The sequence below is a fragment of the Aristolochia californica genome, unplaced genomic scaffold (assembly GCF_029961685.1).
Source record: "Aristolochia californica isolate CCGP_79_NKW_82.1479 unplaced genomic scaffold, dmAriCali1.0.hap1 SCAF_4, whole genome shotgun sequence".
NCBI lineage: Eukaryota > Viridiplantae > Streptophyta > Magnoliopsida > Piperales > Aristolochiaceae > Aristolochia > Aristolochia californica.
In genome coordinates this window covers 46797200-46818060 of record NW_027182103.1, presented here as the reverse complement: position 1 = coordinate 46818060, position 20861 = coordinate 46797200, and the positions used below count along the sequence as shown (strand labels likewise).

General features: G+C 43.0%; 2 protein-coding genes and 1 non-coding gene across 7 annotated transcripts; 2 read left to right on the top strand and 1 right to left on the bottom strand.

Annotated features, from left to right (window-relative positions):
* Nucleotides 1-116: 116 nt before the first annotated feature.
* Nucleotides 117-12214, bottom strand: LOC137962356 (uncharacterized). Of its 4 annotated transcripts, none has more exons than XM_068809170.1 (13): nucleotides 11741-12214; nucleotides 11264-11376; nucleotides 11070-11126; nucleotides 10629-10724; nucleotides 10476-10546; nucleotides 3400-3442; nucleotides 2898-2978; nucleotides 2720-2779; nucleotides 2392-2460; nucleotides 2053-2150; nucleotides 1876-1924; nucleotides 1744-1788; nucleotides 117-864 (listed from the first exon to the last, which is right to left on the bottom strand). In XM_068809170.1, the coding sequence occupies exons 1-13, from the start codon at nucleotides 12042-12044 to the stop codon at nucleotides 445-447; spliced, it is 1506 nt and encodes a 501-aa protein (XP_068665271.1). In that variant the 5' UTR covers nucleotides 12045-12214; the 3' UTR covers nucleotides 117-444. The 4 variants fall into 4 exon arrangements, with proteins under 4 accessions (XP_068665271.1, XP_068665272.1, XP_068665273.1 ...); XM_068809172.1 differs by lacking the exon at nucleotides 117-864 and adding an exon at nucleotides 1168-1256; XM_068809173.1 differs by lacking the exon at nucleotides 117-864 and adding an exon at nucleotides 1278-1595.
* A 262-nt stretch (nucleotides 12215-12476) lies between these two features.
* Nucleotides 12477-19390, top strand: LOC137962255 (callose synthase 12-like). Of its 2 annotated transcripts, none has more exons than XM_068809020.1 (3): nucleotides 12477-12559; nucleotides 12650-12770; nucleotides 13972-19390. In XM_068809020.1, exon 3 carries the CDS (start codon nucleotides 14008-14010, stop codon nucleotides 19342-19344), a length of 5337 nt encoding a protein of 1778 aa, XP_068665121.1. In that variant the 5' UTR covers nucleotides 12477-12559; nucleotides 12650-12770; nucleotides 13972-14007; the 3' UTR covers nucleotides 19345-19390. The 2 variants fall into 2 exon arrangements, with proteins under 2 accessions (XP_068665121.1, XP_068665122.1); XM_068809021.1 differs by lacking the exon at nucleotides 12477-12559 and adding an exon at nucleotides 12563-12578.
* Nucleotides 16967-17045, top strand: LOC137964388 (small nucleolar RNA J33). The gene has a single exon (XR_011115584.1). It is a non-coding gene; the product is annotated as a small nucleolar RNA J33 (small nucleolar RNA).
* Nucleotides 19391-20861: the final 1471 nt, after the last annotated feature.

Sequence of the window (20861 nt, the reverse complement as noted above, 5' to 3'; positions counted from 1 at the left end):
CAATCGATCCCTGCAAATTGAAATGTGATAGCAGATAAGGCTTTATTTCAGCAACGCATCTTTTTACAAGAATGCATTAGAAAATCCTGTTCTCTTCTGATTCTTCGAGCATTGCATTGGACCCATAAAAATTCAACTTTTCAATTGAAGAATTGACAAAGGGTAGAGCACATGCCACATTGCCATATTACAAGCGTGTAAGCTATTACAAGCGTTGTGGAGGCCATATTGCCGTCCGGATGGATTCCAAAAACTTCCCACCTTCGAACAGGATTCTGTGTTGCAGCAGTTGCGATGTAGCATCTGCAAGTGCCACTGCTTTCAGATGTTCACATCGTCGAATACCAGTTAATACACAGATATTTAAGATCAATCTAAGCTACTGTAATCCCATGGAACGAACTCACGGTGACCACTGCCACCAACACCTCCATCCTCATTCTTTCAGCACCTTTTCCATCTCTTTTTCTCTCCTTTTTTTTTCCTCCTACTTCCTTCGTGGCTACTTCTTGTCGTCTCTTCATCCTGAGAATCTTTGTCTTTCCCTTTCAAGCTTTTTCTTTTCTTAAAAGACGGTACATCATGCTCAGCAGCATTCCCAGTTTCTCTAGGAAATGCCTCTTCCTCAAACAAATCCCAGTTACATAAAACATCTAAGTCATTTCCATGTTGTCGTTCCACTGGCTTGCCAGCCCCTGGAAGCAAGTTATCAAAAGTCACTTCTCCATTAGGCCCACCTTTTCGCTTCAATAGAAGAGGGTCAGGTCTTATGATTGTCCCAAGAATGCTCCTGTTTTGGCCCAACGTAGCTATCGTTTTTGCATCAGTCAGCAAGGAGTAGGCCATTGCAAAAGCTGATCTAATCTGAAGAAGCAAAATAAAGGATCAGATGGATTTCAAACCAGCTTTTCATGAAGCACAGTACCTAACTAATGCTGGAAAGTGAAACAGCTTAAATATGTACATGATTATTGGACACAAGGCCAAAAAGAGAAGATTGACAGCCTAAGCACAACAGAACCAGATCATATTCACTTTCATCCTGAGACCATATCCATAACTTGGAGTTAGTTGAGAGGGCCATCAGATCTATTAGGTTTCAGACAACATATTATAAATATATGGTTGGTGTCTTAACAGGCACAAGATATATTAGCAGACCTGGATGATCAAACCATCCCCAAGTACTCGTACTAGTAACCCCTTTTTGCAGCGAGGTGCTTGCCAACTTGGAATGGAAAAGCATTCGGCTGCCACTGCATGTGAAAGCAAATACAACCTAATGCAGGAATCCTCCAATATCAGGCACCAGTTAAAACTCAAGCAAAACTCCAGCCTAGCAGCTTTCATAATTCAGATGCTTTAATGAAGCAATCCTTATGGACAATGGCACATAGTTTTTTATTTATTTATTTTTTTTTGAAAATGACTATGGGTCATAGTTATATGTTGGATAAACAATCTCCAACCAGATTGGTACTTCGGCAGGTAAAATTTTCTTGTCATTTGCATCCACCTCTGTCTTGTTGGTTCTCCATTAACTAAAAGTTTGCTTCAAACTTTATCTTTGATTCCTCTTGCAATGTCATGGAATCCTAGAAAACAATTGAATAAGTAAAAACCTGTATTGAACAACTTAAACAATCCTAACCATCATCAGAATATATGCGGATTATAAAAGAGGCCCATGCAGAAGAGCCTAATAGTGAAAAGGTAAAGCTACCTGCAAATAAGATTACACACCTGGAAATAGTTGAAGGAGTTCTTCCCAATGTCATTGTCTGGTGCCTAGTTTATCAAAGTAAATTAACATCAGAGAACAGACACATTTTTCCTATAAAACCACTTCTTCCATCAGAATGAGCAATCAGGTACCTGTGGATCTTCAATTGACAGAAGAAATGGCCGTTTTGCTGTCATAAAACTGACAAACAATACAAAAGCCATAACACATAATATATCAGTCAAATAGACACTCATCAAAGAGTCATCCTAAAAGAATACAGCCTAACCAAATAGACTAGAGGTAGACATATAAAAAATAATTGTTACCCTTTCTCACTCTTCAAGAAAAATGTGCCTGCCGCAGTACAAGATACACCTACATCCCATGTGTTAAGTTTTCGCCCATAGAACTCAAAAAACTTGACCTGTTTTACCAAATAAGCAACTTCATGAGTAACCTGAAAATCCATTACTAAATCTAGTATATTAATAGTCACCCAAGAAAGCAATCTAATAATGTTCATGAATCCTGTAAACCAATTCAAGTTTAGAGGAAACATTCAATATTACATGCTTTCTAAGAGCCTTTGACTGCTTTCCCACTTTTTAGCATGTCAAGAGCAAAATATGCCATATAATGACACTAACTGTTAATATAATGCATACCAAAAGAATTCCTAAGTTGTGATCCGAAGATGTTTTACTACCCCTTAATTTTTGTGCTCTCCAATGAATCTGAGAACAAAATAGAAAATAATTAGGGTGGCCTGACCAGAAAAAGAAATAGGTCTCTTAAAGGGTAACTACGTTTTTCAAGAAATTACAGAGAGTAGATAATAGTGCTGAATCAGTTACCAGGACAAAAACAGACTAAATCAAATATAGTTCACAATAAAAAGAAAATCCTCAAGAATAAGAATGCAGGTTCCATTATTCTTCATTTTTAAATACTATAAAGTTTTTATTGTTTAAATCTCTTTTGAGGTAAACTTACCTTTAAATGTGCAATTAATATAGCAAGAAGAGCATAAGAACCTATTCCCCCAGAATAGACCTTCAAAATGGACACCAAGAAAATCAGATGTAGCAATCGGATGGCCTCCATCAAAAACAGAAAATCTTGAACATACTCTCACACAATTTTTTTTTTCCATAAAAACAGAAGTTCAAACCTCATTCAATTCTCTTTGCTGCAGAAAAACCTTCAGTATCAAACATAAGGGCCTCAGAGGAGGTATCTTTGTAATAACATCCTGAATGGAAATTATAAACCCCCCAATAAGACCAAACAAATTCTAGGCAGCAAAGATGCATAACAATGCCACATAACAAAGATTAGTGGAAAAGATAAAACTGATGCTTCAAATACGTGCTAATACTCAAGAAGAGCAGTTAACTCAATTCTTTGTCCACAGAGTGCCAGAGAGAAACAATTAAAGATACTAATGCAATCTGCAATCAAGAGAGAGACTGTCTGTGTAGCTCAGATTTCTAACCTTGGACAAAGAAAAGGTGAATGCTTTCAACAAATTGTATGTCCAGACTCTAATAGAAGGTAAGAGAATCATTCACCAACTCGGAAGTGTCCAAATTTTGAATTAAAGGCAACAAAAGGAAAATGGGTATCATTTGCATAAAAAGTAAAACTAAAAATAAGAAGAAATGCTCTGGCACCTTGATAAACTCAGCAGCTTTAGGTCCATTTGTCACATCAAAACTGGAACATGAAAAGATCATAGAGAACATGATGAAATAAATAATGAGAGCCATGAATCAAGTATTATAGAATTTTTATTTTAATTTGAGAGCAAATCTTCAAGAGAAATAAAGCCAGCATGATGTCACGGAGCCCAAGCCCACAGCATACTCATCGGGCCTGTGACCCCTTTGAGGATACATAGAGGAGGTTCTTGCCCAAGCCCTCTATGGATGGCCCAACCCATGTTCTAGAAGGAGGGATCTCTAGAAGCTCTCTAGAAGGTTCCGCACATACACCAAGTTGGGTTCGGTATATGCACTTGGGCATACACCCTAGTATTGTATATAAGAGTCTAGAAAGGTCCATAGCTAGATGGTAGTGGAATAGTCTAGAAGGATCCAAACCATTGGATCAATGACAAGTATATACAATCTAGAGCATTCATTGCTTCCCCTCAAAACTATAAATAGGGGAGAGTCTCTCATTTGTACACAACTCATTGGAGTGTAATACAATCTCTCTTGAGCAAGTCCCTTGAGTCCTCTTAAGTTTTCTTATTGCTTTCATCGGGCGAGTGAGTGTAGCCCTTGCAAGTAAGAGTGTGAGTTAGGCTGACTTGTGTCTTTGCAAAAGGAGTTTGCACACAAGTGCCGCACGGGTTAAGCAAAGGAGTTGCGACCCCGTGACAGTTGGTATCAGAGCTTCGGTTCGAGAGGGGGAATTGCTGAGGATTGTTGCTGCGTCATGGCCAGGGATTCGCAAGTGACCAACGTGCTGGTGGAGGGCTAGTCTTCAAAGACGAAAAGAGATAGGTCAAGGGACTGAGGTCGGGAATCGGTTTTGGATGTTCGTATGTCTATACTGGAGGCTCGGGCCGGTAAGTTTGAACAAACTCTCTCTGAGTGTTTGAACAAATCGAACGCTTTTGTAGATGCCTTACATAGTCTTGAAGCCGACATGCGAAGTGCAGTAGAGGTTTTTAAAACCTTGAATGAAAAGACAACAGAGAAGGTTGAAAGTGTGTCGGAAAGGCTTGAGACTATGGAAGGAGAAATGACTAGCCTCCGCGAAGAAGTAGCTGAGCTCGAAGATGTTAAAATTTGATTGACCCTATTGGAGAAGGCGGTAGCTTCTGGTGGAGGGCTTGGACCGAGGGAGTTTGCTCCAAAGGTCAAAGTCCCGGAACCTATGAGCTACAATGGGAAACGAGATGCCAAGGACTTGGAGAATTTTCTTTGGCAAATGGAGCAATACTTCAAAGCCGCCAAGATTTCGGAGGAAGCTTTGAAGGTGGATACAACCAGTATGTATCTCACCGACGATGCAATGCTATGGTAGAGACGGAGGTACGGTGATGTGACCGAAGGCCGTTGCACTATAACAACGTGGGAAGATTTCAGGAAGGAGATCAAGTCTCAATTCTTCCCAGAGAACGTGGAGTACTTAGCTCGGAAGGATCTAAAGCGGCTAAAACATACGGGGTCTATTCGAGAATATGTCAACCAGTTCACAGCCTTGCTGCTAAATATATCTGACATGGCTGAGAAAAACAAGCTCTTCTTCTTCATGGACGGTTTGCAACCTTGGGCGGAGCAAGAGTTGCAAAGGCGGGGAGTTCAAGACTTGGCCACCGCACTATCAACAGCAGAGAAGTTGGTCGAATTCACAAAGAAGGTTGAGGGCTCAAACAAAGACAAAAAGGGCAAGCCTAACCAAGGCAAAGGCGGGGGAGACAAACCGAAGTACCAGAAGGAAGAAGGCAAGAAAACCAACTATGATCAAAAGGGCAAAGGTAAGTTCGTCCCTCGTCGCTTTGGTTGTTTCATTTGTGACGGAGACCATAGAGCTTTTGAGTGCCCAAAGAAGCAAGCTCTCAATGCCTTGTTGGTGAACATGGAAGGCCATGAGGAGGAGAGTGAGAATGAGGAGGAGCCTAAGATGGGGGCACTTAGACTCCTCAATGCCATGAAGGGGCAGGCTCATGTGGAAAAACCTGCTGCCCATTCAGTCAAGGACCTCATGTACGTAGACGTGTGTCTAAATGGCAAAAACACACGTGCTATGATTGATAAGGGAGCCACTCACAACTTCATCTCAGGAGAAGAGGCTAAGAGGCTGGGTCTCAAGTTGGAGAAGGATGTGAGTAGGATGAAGGCGGTCAACTCTGAGGCTAAACCAGTGATTGGAGTTGCAAGGAGCATCGCCTTTAAGGCAAGAGAATGGCAAGGCACCATTAACCTGACAGCAGTGCCCATGGATGACTTCAAGGTCATTCTCGGAATGGAGTTCCTTAGCTCGGCCAAGGCCATTCCTATGCCATGCTTAGGTGTGTTAAGCTTTCTGGGTGAGGTAACCTACTTCGCCACTTTGTCAGAAGAGAAAGACGGGATGCCCATGCCGCGAGAAGTCGAGAAGGTCCTTAGTGATTTTAAGGACGTCATGCCGCCAGAGCTGCCCAAGAAATTACCACCAAGGAGGGAGGTCGATTACCAAATCGAGTTGGAGCCCGGTTCAAGACCCCCAGCGCTAGCCACATATCGGATGTCGCCACCTGAGTTGGAGGAACTAAGGAGGCAACTATGAGAGTTGCTGGATGCTGGATTTATACGACCGTCGAAAGCCCCTTATGGAGCCCCGGTATTGTTCCAGAAGAAGCACGATAGGACCCTTAGGATGTGCATCGACTACCGAGCACTCAACAAGGTAACCATCAAGAATAAATATCCGATTCCGCTCATGGCAGATTTGTTCGATAGGTTGGCTGAGGCACAGTACTTTAGCAAACTTGATCTATGATCGGGGTACTATCAAGTGCAGATTGCTGAAGGAGATGAGCCAAAGACTACTTGCATCACCAGGTACGGAGCTTACGAGTTTCTAGTAATGCCCTTCGGCTTGACAAATGCCCCAGCTACGTTTTGCACTTTGATGAACAAGATCTTTCATCCATACTTGGATCGATTCGTGGTGGTTTACTTGGATGATATCGTGGTCTACAACCAAACGTTAAAGGAAGACTTAGACCACTTACGAATTGTTTTCCAAGTACTACGGGAAAACTCTCTCTATGTGAAGAGAGAGAAGTGCTCTTTTGCCTTGAAGGAAGTCTCATTCCTTGGGCATTGGATCGGAGATGGGCGGATCTGGATGGACAAGGCCAAAGTCCACGCTATAGCAAAGTGGGAGGTACCCACGAAGGTGACAAAGCTGCGGAGCTTCTTGGGCCTTGTCAACTACTACCGAAGGTTCATCGAGGGATACTTGCAGCGTGCTGCTCCACTCACAAATTTGTTGAAAAAGAACGTCTCATGGCTATGGACGAAGCAGTGCAAGGAGGCGTTTGAGGACCTTAAGGGCGCAGTAATGGCGGAACCAGTGCTCAAGTTGGCAAACCATTCCAAAACTTTTGAGGTACACACTGACGCTTCTGACTTTGCCATTAGAGGGGTATTGGAACAAGATGGGCACCCTGTTGCATATGAAAGTCGGAAGCTGAATGAGACGGAGCGAAAGTATACGGTTCAAGAGAAGGAGATGATGGCCGTGGTACATTGCCTAAGAACGTGGAGGCACTACTTGTTTGGCTCTCGCTTCATTGTCAAGACGGACAATGTGGCTACAAGTTATTTTCAGACTCAGAAGAAGTTAAGTCCGAAGCAAGCGCGTTGGCAAGACTTCTTGGCTGAGTTTGATATGGTGATGGAATACAAGCCTGGACGGATTAACCAGGTTGTGGATGCATTAAGTCGGAAGGCTGAACTCGCCGCCTTGAGGCTCGACCACGTGGCCACGGTAAGCAAACTTACTGAGACTTTGCCAGACTGTATACGAGAAGGGCTTAGCAAGGATGATGTGGCCAAAGGCATCATTCAAGCTATTGAAGATGGAAGGACAAGGAGATTTTGGCAAGAGGATGGGCTTATCTACACAAAGGGGAACCATCTTTATGTGCCAAAGTGGGGCACCCTCAGAAGAGAATTGATGAAGGAGTGCCATGACACCCTGTGGGCTGGTCACCCAGGGCAAAGAATGACCCTTGCCTTGTTGGAGACCAGATACTATTGGCCCCGGATGGAGGACGATATAGACGAGTACGTGAAGATCTGCCTAGCTTGCCAACAAGACAAGGTTGAACATAAAAAGCCGGGAGGGTTGCTGGAGCCATTACCTATGCCGGAACGACCGTGGGAGAGCATCTCCATGGATTTCATATCAACGTTGCCTAAGATGGACGGGATGGGGTCTATCTCAGTTGTGGTAGATCGGTTTTCCACGTATGCTACCTTCATTGTTGCTCCAACAGATTGCACTGCAGATGAAGCAGCTCGACTGATCTTGAAAAACGTGGTGAAATATTGGGGAGTCCCTAAGACGATTATAAGTGATCGAGACCCTCGGTTCACTGGGAAGTTCTGGACGGAGATGTTCAAACTCTTGGGGACAAAACTTTGCTTCTCCACGAGCTTTCACCCCCAAACAGACAGACAGACAGAGCGCATGAACGCATTGCTGGAGGAATACCTGAGGCATTTCGTGAGTGCAAATCAGAAAGATTGGGTGAAGCTTTTGGACGTAGCCCAATTTTGCTACAACTTGCAAAAGAGCGAGTCAACAGGCCACAACCCCTTTGAGTTGGCAACAGGCCAACAACCGCTCACACCATTGACAGTAGGGACCAGCTATGAAGGCAAGAGTCCCGCAGCCAACCAGTTTGCCAAGAACTGGCATGAACAGGCTGACATAGCAAAGTCCTACCTGCACAAAGCCGCTAAGAGGATGAAGAAGCACGCGGATGAAAAGAGGCGGCCGCTTGAGTTCAAGGTGGGGGATCTCGTTATGATAAAGTTACCACCCCAACAGTTTAAGGTTTTGCACGGTAAGCACAAGGGGTTGGTAAGGAGATATGAAAGGCGTTACCCCATCATCAAGAGAGTTGGAAAGGTTTCATACCAAGTCCAACTCCCATCATCCCTCAAGATCCATCCGGTCTTTCATGCAAGCATATTGATGCCCTACCATGCAGATGTGGAGGATCCTTCACGAGAAGTTAGCAAACGTGCACCACCACTGATGACTTCGTCGTTTGACAAAGAGGTAGAATATATCATCAGTGATCGCGTAAAGAGACGAAGGGGAATCCAGCCTAAGACGGAGTACTTAGTGAAATGGCGTGAATTGCTACAGAGTGAGGCTACATGGGAAGAAGCTGAGGCGCTATGGCAGTTCGAGGACCAGATCACGATGTACAAGGAACGCAACGAGGACGTTGCGTAATTTAGGTGGGGGAGAATGTCACGGAGCCCAAGCCCACAACATACTCATCGGGCCTATGACCCCTTTGAGGATACATAGAGGAGGTTCTTGCCCAAGCCCTCTATGGATGGCCCAACCCATGTTCTAGAAAGAGGGATCTCTAGAAGCTCTCTAGAAGGTTCCGCACATACACCAAGTTGGGTTCGGTATATACACTTGGGCATACACCCTAGTATTGTATATAAGAGTCTAGAAAGGTCCATAGCTAGATAGTAGTGGAATAATCTAGAAGGATCCAAACCATTGGATCAATGACAAGTATATACAATCTAGAACATTCATTGCTCCCCCTCAAAACTATAAATAGGGGAGAGTCTCTCATTTGTACACAACTCATTGGAGTGTAATAGAATCTCTCTTGAGCAAGTCCCTTGAGTCCTCTTAAGTTCTCTTATTGCTTTCATCGGGCGAGTGAGTATAGCCCTTGCAAGTAAGAGTGAGAGTTAGGCTGACTTGTGTCTTTGCAAAAGGAGTTTGCACACAAGTGCCGCATGGGTTAAGCAAAGGAGTTGCGACCCCGTGACAATGAGCTCCTATGTCTGCTTACAAGCAATAACCAAGAACATGGACTAGCTTAATGAGGAATTATCTTAAATAACTATAAGCATAATTTCATGTTAAACATAATCAAGAAATACAAGGGACTTGCATTTTTATACCTTCCTCCTCAAGAGGATGCCAGTAGGTCCTCCAGCTCAAACTTAAAGTAAATTCAAACAGCTGAACACTGATAACCTTGACTAGGGCTTAGGCAGTGTAAAAGCACTAAAAAGTACTGAAAGAAAGATCCATTGGTACCGGTGGACCCAGTAGTCCACCCACAGTACATATTAATTTGAAAAACAGCTCACCCTTATTTTATTTTTTATTTTTATTAGAACTAAGTATCGATATAAAAAATACAAAAGTAAAAAGCTAATTTATTCAATTATTAAATATACAAAACTCAACAGTAAAAGAGTAAAGAGAATGAGAATTTTCCCCTCTCCAGATTTAATTTATGAAATAGAATGCAGGCCTATTTCATTCTCCTCAAAATTTAAGATTGTCATTATAGTTCTGTTGGTTCAGGCGGTTAGAATTTTCACATGGGAGGACAGATCAATAGTGAAGCTTAAAAAATGCCATTCGACACATATCTCAAAGCTTGCTGTTGTCTCAAAGCTTGCTGTTGTGTACCAAGACCCAACAGGCTGCTTCAGGCCTGGCAGTTCCTCTACCAGGTACCAATAACTAGAGGAGGCTATTGGCATATAACCATGGAGCTATTTCACAACCTGGAATGGGTAAAAACTTGACCCAAGAGTACCAGAAATATATTGTAAACATAAAACATGTCGCAGATCAAATCAGTGTGACCAAATACATTGCCACAACAAACTTGTCCGCTGACTAGCATCAGAATGGGCAGTAAAAGTTTGGAATGATCTTGGTATTGACCTGGATCATGATTGATCCATAATCCAAGATACTACTACTTTTCAACCCGTAGTCCTTTTTATTTGCCAGTGAACCATCAATTTTTTACTGCAATGTTAGAAGCATAGCTTCAACAGCTGGATTTTTCAATAAATTAGAATTTTTTTGGTGCCATTAATCCTCGAAAATCCCTCCATAGGTGGTTTTGGCTGAAAATGTATGTGAAACATGCAGCATATTCCCGGTGTGCCCTCTGGTGGATCTTCTCCTTCTCATGGCACAGCAAAAAATAAAAAATAAAAACAATTAAGACATTGACCTGATATCAAAAGCAACACCACTTTCTCTTTCCAAAAATTTGATGATTGGGACACGAGCCGTGGCAATGACCTGGAAAAAAAAAAGAATAATCATTCTGAACTCAATAATTCCAGATCCTTTTGGTAGGTATTCAATGGATAAAGAGATTCACCTGTATCTTTTTGCCAATATTTCGCTGCTTCAATCCCTTAGAGATAGCACGTAACCCAATTTGAGGAGAACTGACCTTTGAATCCAATATTACAACCTTGACAATCCAAAAAACATGCAGTGGGAATGAGTGAGGGGAGCATGCTACCAGTGAAGATCTGAACTTTGAAAGAATACATGGTTCATTCTAAGGAACTGGTTCTTTAACTCAAGCATTGGCAATGAGCAAGGGGAGCATGCTACAAACCAAAAGGCACCAAGAATAGTGAACGAAAATAGTAACAGGGTCCTTATATATGAAATTCAGAAATGACGAACTCATTTTTAACATGTATACATATCTAGAGGGATTAAATTTGGCAAAACTAGTATAAGTTCGTATTTAGGTAACCATCACCGGCAGAAGTATCCCATGAGGAACATGAAAGAGAGAAATACTCACATCAATATCACTGGTAGGCAAATAAAGTCCCGTCTTAAAGGATCCAAATACTTCAACCTGGAGAGAGACGATATGCAAGAATGAATATAATAAAACCATACGCTGACAAGTCGGTGGTCTTTACATGATAACATTCCAGCCAAAGAGAAAAAACAAAAATGCAGCGAGACTAGCATGGAAGAGATCAAGCGTACTCTGCAATGTGGCCATATATACTTAATAAGCTCAGTGACGCATTGCACTGCAGCAACACGCGATGCCTGCTCTTCTTGTGTAGGAGAGATGAAGTCACAAAAGTCAACAATTTCTGTAGAAACACAGACAAACAATTTCAAAATGAGTCCTTTCACAAGTGTGAGCCTCTAGGAAAAGGAATCTTCTCCTATCAATTTTACAACGTAATAAAAGAGCCAAACTATTTCTGAAATTCCTCGAAAACTCAAAAGCGAAAAAAAGCGCAGGCGCATGTAGGAGTGGGTGGAAACAAAAACATGTTGATGAACTCCCACCTCAAATCCTGCTTCCGAGAGAACAGACAGATTAAAACGGGGAAAAAAACAAAAATTAAATAAAAAAACATCGAGACGAGTAAGTCGAGGATCACATCTATATTTCCATGAGAGATGCATGGAAGAAGCTCGAAAAGAACTAACAGAAACCCGCAACAGTACCTTTATGGAGCTGAAGCATAGGGCTTTTAAAGCCCGAGTTGCCCCTGAACCATGCGCGCTCCAAGTTTGGTTCCTCGGGCAAGGGAGTGGGTTCTAAGGATGAAAAAGGGCTTGGAGTATCACCGTGGCTCAAACTCTCCGCGTCCAGAGAGAGGTAATCCTCGGCGACGATTTCTGGAATATCGCACGCGGAAGCGGATATCTCGTTGCGGAAGACCGTACACGACTCGGTCCGTCTTGGTTCTGAACCAGTGTCGCCGGAGAGAAGGCCTGCAGATTCGTAGAGAATGCTCGTTTCCTCCATTACCTCTCCGAAGAGAAACAAGTGTGCATCAGACAAATATCGACGGCTGCCGGCTGGATCTCAGTCGAGAATCAAGTAGGGCAGGCACGTCGGTGGCGCAATTCCATGATTAGTTCCCCGGTGCAGAATCACCGAACAATGGGCTGCCGCATGTTCGAGTACTTGTTGGGTAACGATTTGAACTTGTTACCAATTTTACATGAAAAAGAAGGAATTTAAGTGTTTCCGGTTTTAATATCCGGACCTACCGGTTACCGTATCAGTCTCAGGAAGACACACGGAACATGATTCGGATCTTAGTTCGAGTTACGGAGATGCCAGCGCGAGCCCTCTTAGCGCATCTGTGACATATTCAACTGAAAATGACCTCTTTTTGATATTTAGAATTCTGGCGCCCCTTTTCAAGCAGAAGAATATTATTTTTTCAGCGCATTTCACCGTGGAGCAGATATAAGAGAGAGTGATGCTCTTCTAGCTAGGGTTATAGATCCTCCGTCGTATCATATTCTTCGACGGTTAGCGAACCCAAGCATTGTACCTTCGTCTCCATTTTCCTTTTTCTGCTTCTTGCGTTTTCAGATCTGTAATTTGTGCTGTTTGAGCAGGTTTGTATCTCGAATGTATCATTCCTTCTCGAATCGGTGGCTCGGAAGGATTTTGGGCGGAGTCGATTGGGATTGAGGATATCTGGTTGCTTTTGCGGCATTTTTGTAACCTGGTGTTCAGGTGATTCTCTATCTTCTTCTCGAGGTTTTCAGGCGCTGTGATTACAAATAACCCCGGCGAGTACATCTCGAATTTTTTACTTATTGTTATATCATTTTTGAACTTTGAAGTAATTTGATGTTTTCACGGAAATTATTTTTCCTATGAAGGTTTCGGAATTATTTATATTTGTTTTCATACCATTGGAGTTTGGTGTTTCTTTAGAGATGGCATGCTCTTCGGAGTGTTATCCCTCTCCCTTTGCCTTTCATTAAACAAAAAAAAAACCTCAATTTGTTTTTTGAGGGACAGTCGGAGAGTAAATTCCTGAAATTGTTCATTTTTAAAAAAAAATTGAAAGACTATACTGCCATTATCTATTTTTTGAATCACAGCATGGTAAATCCCACAAGTTACTTGAGACATGAATTTGCCAGTGATTTCGAACCGTGGAGCGCAGTGGATATCAGTGGTCCGAACATCTCGAGGCAGTTACCCTTACTAATAGAATAAGTTCACTAATCATTGGACTGTCAGAATTGTGGAGGCTGATGCACACACTGAGACGGAACTTATCCTTTCTCCGGAGTCCAGAGCTTAAAGCTGGAGAAAGTGGTTGTTTCTTCAGATTTCAATATTTCAAATTTTTTTACTATCGGTTACTTTTGTCTTTTTATCCGAGTGATGATGAGAATAAGAGAGATGCTCTGGTGAAAGTTTCAAATGGTGCAAGGACATTCGCGCCGTTGGGTTGAATTTTAAAATATCTATTATACGTCATTTTCGGATCTGTTTCAGCTCTACCTCCTTCCTCCTCCCTTGACTCCATCATCTGGTTTATAACACCGAAAGAAACAAAGGTTTGGAGACGGAAGTTTCCCTTTTCCTCCGTTCGCTTATTAGATAAGCAAGGAAAGGCCAAGTCCACACGGGAACGACCGTCTACTGGTCCATTTCGAACTGTATCCCTGGAATTGGATAATTTTTTGGACAGGGATACCCGGTCGAGGAAGCGGGATGCAATTACGATCGGAAAATTGAAACTATTAGAGGACTCTTCAGCCAAACGGCAGTGGGCCACATTGCAAATAATAGGCATGTGACATCTCGGTTTCCACTAGCGTGAAACCTCAGCGGGCATGAGGCGCGCTGTTTTTGTTACTTTTTTTCTCGTTTGTCCGTCTGGAGTCGCTTACCTTGGTGTTTCTGTCTTCTCTCGCAGGCACGCAGGACCGGCATCCTCTCGAACCTCCATGCCATGAACCTGCGATACCGGCAGCCGCAAGCCCATGGTCAGGGCCATCGTGCCCCGGCCGAGGGCCCTGACATTGGTGACGAGCCCTACAACATCATCCCAATTCACAATCTCCTCGCTGATCATCCTTCGCTTCTCTATCCGGAAGTCCGCGCTGCCGCTGCTGCTCTCCGGGCAGTGGGGGACCTGCGTAGGCCCCCCTTTACTCCGTGGCGAGAGGGCATGGACTTGCTCGACTGGCTCGCCTCGTTCTTCGGCTTTCAGCGCGACAACGTCCGGAACCAGCGAGAGCACCTTGTTCTCCTCCTAGCAAATGCCCAGATGCGCATTACCCCTCCGCCGGACAATATTGACGTCCTCGATCCTGGTGTTGTTCGTCACATACGAAAAAAGGTCCTGCACAACTACACCCACTGGTGCGCCTTTCTCGGCCGCAAGTCCAACATCTGGCTCTCCCGTCGCAGAAGCGATGACCACCGAAGGGAGCTGTTGTATATCTCCCTTTACTTATTGATATGGGGGGAAGCTGCGAACCTCCGTTTCGTTCCTGAGTGCCTCTGCTACATCTTCCACCACATGGCAATGGAGCTTAATCGGATCTTGGAAGGCTACATTGACGAGAACACCGGCCGCCCTGTCCTGCCTTCTGTCTCTGGTGAGAACGCCTTCCTGACCCATGTGGTCACTCCAATTTACAACACCATCAAGGCCGAGGTGGAATCCAGCCGGAACGGCACGGCTCCGCATTCTGCCTGGAGGAATTACGATGACATCAATGAATATTTCTGGAGCCGAAGATGCTTCGAACGACTTAAATGGCCGATAGAGCTTTCCAGTACCTTCTTTGTCTCCTCCAATAGAAAAAAGGTTGGGAAAACGGGTTTTGTGGAACAGCGATCGTTTTGGAATGTATTTAGAAACTTCGACAGGCTGTGGATCATGCACATACTGGTACTACAGGCTGCGATTATTGTAGCATGGCAGGGGACTACCTATCCTTGGGATCCCCTCAGGGAGAGGGATATCCAATTCCGTTGCCTCACCATCTTCATGACGTGGGCTGGCTTCCGATTTCTCCAGTCTGTTCTTGATGCAGGAACTCAGTACAGTCTGGTTTCTCGTGAGACGCCTTGGCTTGGGTTTCGGATGGTGTTGAAGAGTCTTGTTGCTATCACGTGGACTGTTGCATTCTCAGTTCTTTATGTGCGTGCACTGAACCAGCGGAACCAGGATGGCAAGTGGTCTGCGCAGGCAAACAGAATGCTAGTCAATTTCCTTGAGGCTGCATTGGTATTTGTCATTCCCGAGTTGCTTGCTCTGGTACTCTTCATTGTCCCATGGGTTCGGAACTTCGTTGAGAAGAAGAATTGGAGGATCTTCTACCTGGCAACTTGGTGGTTCCAGACCCATATATTTGTGGGTCGAGGTCTCAGGGAAGGACCTCTGGACAACATAAAGTACACTCTTTTTTGGATCATGGTTCTGGCTGCTAAACTGGCTTTCAGTTACTTCCTTCAGATCAAGCCTATGATTCAACCAACTAAAGAGATATTGAATATCAGGGTTATAAATTTCAAATGGCACGAATTTTTCAGTGATACAAAGAGGCTGGCTGTTGGGCTTTTGTGGTTGCCAGTAATTCTAATCTATTTCATGGATCTACAGATTTGGTACTCTATATTTTCTTCTTTTGTTGGGGCGCTGGTTGGGTTGTTGTCACACCTGGGCGAGATCCGAAATATTAATCAACTGAGGCTTCGGTTCCAGTTCTTTGCTAGTGCAATGCAATTCAATTTAATGCCAGAGGAGCAATTGTTCAAGGAGAAGGGTAGTTTGAAGAGCAGATTTTATGATGCAATTCACCGGCTGAAATTGAGATATGGGCTTGGCCGTCCCTACAAGAAGATCGGATCAAACCAAGTTGAGGCAAATAAGTTTGCGTTAATATGGAATGAGATAATTGCCACATTCAGAGAGGAGGACATTATAAGTGACCATGAGGTTGAGCTCATGGAATTGCCTCCGAATTCATGGAATATAAGGGTTATTCGGTGGCCCTGTTTGCTTTTGTGTAATGAGCTTTTACTTGCTCTCAGCCAGGCTAAGGAGCTGGCTGCCTCAGACAAGGTCCTTTGGAAAAAAATTTGTAAGAATGAATACAGGCGGTGTGCTGTTATTGAAGCTTATGATAGCATTAAGTACCTGCTCCTTTCAATTATTAAAGATGATACTAAGGAGTTTTCAATAGTTTCAACCCTGTTTGATAAATTTGACCAAGCCCTTCATCTGGAGAATTTTACAGAGCAGTACAAGATGGCAGTGCTGCCTAATGTACACCCCAAACTTATCGCTCTCCTTGATGCTTTGACTAAAGACAAGAAGGATCTGAACAGAATAGTTAATACCTTGCAGACCCTTTATGATATAGCTATCAGAGACCTTCCTATGGTCAAGAGAAAAATTGAAGAACTTAGGGAAGATGGATTGGTCCCACAGAGAACAAATTTGTCTGCTTTGCTCTTTGAGAATGCTGTAAAGTTACCTGATGCTCAAGATTTGGCCTTCTACCGGCAAGTTAGGCGGTTAAAGACAATTTTGACTTCCAGGGATTCAATGCATAATGTACCAAAGAATCTAGAGGCAAGGAGACGAATTGCTTTTTTCAGTAACTCTTTGTTTATGAACATGCCTCATGCCCCCCAGGTGGACAAGATGCTTGCTTTTAGTGTTTTAACCCCCTATTATAATGAAGAAGTTCTGTTCAGTAAAGAACAGCTAAGAACTGAGAATGAAGATGGGGTCTCAACCCTATTTTATCTACAGAGGATTTTTTATGATGAGTGGGTAAACTTTATTGAGAGACTGCATAGAGAAGGCATGGTTGATGATGATGAGATCTGGTCTACAAGGTTGAGGGACCTCCGTCTTTGGGCATCATATAGAGGCCAAACCCTTAGCAGGACAGTTAGGGGTATGATGTACTACTATAAGGCTCTTAAAATGCTGGCGTTTCTTGATTCTGCTTCAGAGGTGGATATCCGGGAAGGTACAAGAGAACTTGCTTCTTTTGGTTCAATGAGACATGATAGTGTAAGAATGGATGGTTTGGGCTCTGCTAGATCTCTTTCTGCTCATAGTTTCGGCAGTGACAATAATAGGGTCAATATGTTGTTCAAGGGCCATGAGTATGGGACTGCTTTGATGAAGTTCACTTATGTGGTTACATGCCAGATCTATGGTACCCAGAAAGCCAAAAAGGATCCACATGCTGAAGAAATTTTGTACCTGATGAAAAATAATGAAGCACTTCGGGTTGCTTATGTAGATGAGGTTCACACAGAGAGGAACGAGGTGGAGTACTATTCTGTCCTAGTAAAATATGATACTGAATTGCAGAAAGAGGTGGAGATATACAGAATCAGGTTGCCGGGACCATTGAAACTTGGGGAAGGGAAACCTGAAAACCAGAATCATGCTTCTATTTTCACCAGGGGAGATGCAATCCAGACCATTGACATGAACCAAGACAATTATTTTGAGGAGGCTCTGAAAATGCGAAATCTACTGGAGGAATTCCCTAGATATTATGGAATTAGAAAGCCAACTATATTGGGAGTGCGTGAACATGTCTTCACAGGGTCTGTTTCATCTCTTGCTTGGTTCATGTCTGCCCAGGAGACAAGCTTTGTCACACTTGGACAGCGGGTACTGGCAAATCCTTTAAAGGTTCGTATGCATTATGGTCACCCAGATGTGTTTGACAGGCTTTGGTTCTTAAGCCGTGGTGGTATAAGCAAGGCTTCTAGGGTGATTAACATCAGTGAGGACATATTTGCTGGATTCAATTGCACATTACGTGGTGGAAATGTGACGCATCATGAGTACATCCAAGTGGGTAAGGGGAGGGATGTTGGTCTGAATCAGATCTCCATGTTTGAGGCAAAGGTTGCTAGCGGTAATGGTGAGCAAATGTTGAGCAGGGATGTCTATCGGTTGGGTCACAGGTTAGACTTCTTCCGAATGTTATCATTTTACTACACAACTGTAGGTTTCTACTTCAATTCCATGATGGTGGTACTCACTGTTTATGCCTTCTTGTGGGGTCGCCTTTATTTAGCTCTTAGTGGGATTGAGAATTCTATCATGAGGCAGGCTAACTCCACAAACAATGCGGCTCTTGGCACAATCCTGAACCAGCAATTCATCATCCAACTTGGTCTCTTCACGGCACTGCCTATGATAGTGGAAAATTCTCTTGAACTTGGGTTTCTCAATGCAATTTGGGACTTTTTGACAATGCAGCTCCAGCTGGCTTCAGTTTTTTATACTTTCTCTTTGGGGACTCGAACCCACTACTTTGGTCGGACCATTCTTCATGGAGGTGCAAAGTACCGAGCAACAGGGCGTGGTTTTGTTGTGCAGCATAAGAGTTTTTCTGAGAACTATAGGCTATATGCTCGAAGCCACTTTGTGAAGGCTATTGAGCTTGGAGTGATACTTACTGTTTATGCCTCACACAGTCCAATTGGAAGGGACACTTTTGTCTACATTATTATGACAATCTCAAGCTGGTTCCTTGTAGTGTCCTGGATCATGGCCCCTTATGTCTTTAATCCATCTGGTTTTGATTGGCTCAAAACTGTATATGATTTCGATGAATTTATGAACTGGATCTGGTACCGTGGAGGGGTATTCACCAAATCAGATCAGAGCTGGGAGACCTGGTGGTATGAAGAGCAAGATCATCTGAGAACTACTGGCCTTTGGGGAAAGCTACTTGAGATAATTCTTGATTTGCGGTTTTTCTTCTTTCAGTATGGGATTGTGTACCAACTTGGTATTGCTGATGGGAGCACAAGTATAGCAGTTTACCTTTTGTCTTGGATTTATGTGGTTGTGGCGCTCGGTGTTTACATATTGATATCTCATGCCCGGGATAGGTATGCTGCAAAAGATCATATCTATTACAGATCAGTTCAGTTCTTCGTCATATGTCTGACCACAATTGTAATCATCATATTGCTGAAGTTCACTAGATTCAAATTCATAGATCTACTGACAAGTCTTTTGGCCTTCATTCCTACTGGTTGGGGTATCATATCTATTGCCCAAGTGATACGGCCTTTTTTGCGGGCTACTTGGGTGTGGGAGACTGTGGTGTCAGTGGCTCGGTTGTATGATATATTGTTTGGGTTAATTGTCATGGCTCCTGTGGCACTGCTTTCTTGGATGCCCGGATTCCAGTCCATGCAGACGAGGATCCTCTTCAATGAGGCCTTCAGTCGTGGGCTGCAGATATCCCGTATCCTAGCAGGCAAGAAGTCAAATGTTGATTTGTGACATTAGGTAATTTCTCTTAAATATATTTTGAAGGTTTGACTCTCAATATCATGTGATTTGTTCATACTTTTTTCTCTCCCTCCTTTTGTTTTACTTGGATTGAACTTACCTGTGTCATGTGATTTACAGTTTGCATATTACTATGTTCTGGATTACATTATTTGACATTTCCTTCTTTGTTGGATTTTTTGAATCACTTTTGATTCTGTATTTTGTACATATGAAGACCGGTGCCTTCATTCGTAAGAGCATGTTTTATGCTCTCTTAAGTATGTTTGGCGAGTGCAGAAGGAATCTGCTTCTTTTGGTAATCCTCGTTCCAGCATTGAGGGCAAATATTGTGTACTAGGCTGGAAAAGCAGGTTGCTCTGTGGTATTTAAATTTCCATTAGAGTATTTTATGTGGTACGATTTGATGGAACATCACCAATTATCACAACCATTCTTTTACTTAAAATGTTGCACAAATTTTTCGTATTACTACCAATAACACAAGAATCATTATTTTTTATGCAAGATGATCTACAATTTTATTATGTATTCTCTTTTCTCGAGTGGTTTGCTTCCCTTGTGACTAAACCATACTTGGCAAGAATTTCTACTTGGTGAGAAGTAGAGTTGCATTTTTTGAAATGGCTTGGCTGCTGTGGACATCATCATAGTATACTAGGCTATCAGCGTAAACTTCTTTACATGTGAAATTGGTGGTGACAGCAGATATTCTACATCCTATGACAAAGATGTTGAACTCGCCTTGCCCTTTATCCAGGAGTCTGTGGGCGCTATAGCCCTTTGCTAGAGATTCTTGGCTACCTTGATTTTGTGATACCCAAAAGGTTTTCTCAATAATGCGGATTTCGCAAGATTACAATTTGGGTAAATAAGCATTGGCCTAGCTAAGAACCAATGAATTGTTGGGTTTAGCCTGGATTACTGCTGCTAGTATTCGAGCTAGTATCTGGAATGTCTTGCCAAAAACTGATGGTGATTGTTGTATTTTGGGTCTAGATTGTTGCTGGTGGCAGCTGTTCTATTGTCCATTGTAGCTGGACAAAGGCTGTAGTGATGATTATTATTCTCCAATTCATATCAAACCATCTTTTCTCAACAAACTAGACTTATCGATCTGGTGACAAATGATTTGAAGCCTCTTCCAAATTGTTGCCCCTGAACCGTGCCCAAGGCCGATCTCTTTCTGGTAACGCTGATTTGTAAGGCTGCCAGCGAAAGTGATGCATGATAGGGTCCAGATAAGATCTGCATAAATACATTTCATCGGAACGAACAAAATCCGCTACTGTTTAGCTCTATGAATGACAGAAACAGGAATTTTTTGGCCTCATGCAGGCAATATATATTCGGGACTGCATCAGAGAGGTACCCTACTTTTGCTCCTTTTCATGTCTACTACATAGAACCATAGCTTTCTTGGAGATCCATTTTTATCACATTTCGTATGTCCAGCCTCTGTAAAGCAGGAAGCGCTTGTACAGCTCCCCTCTATCTTCATCTGTTTC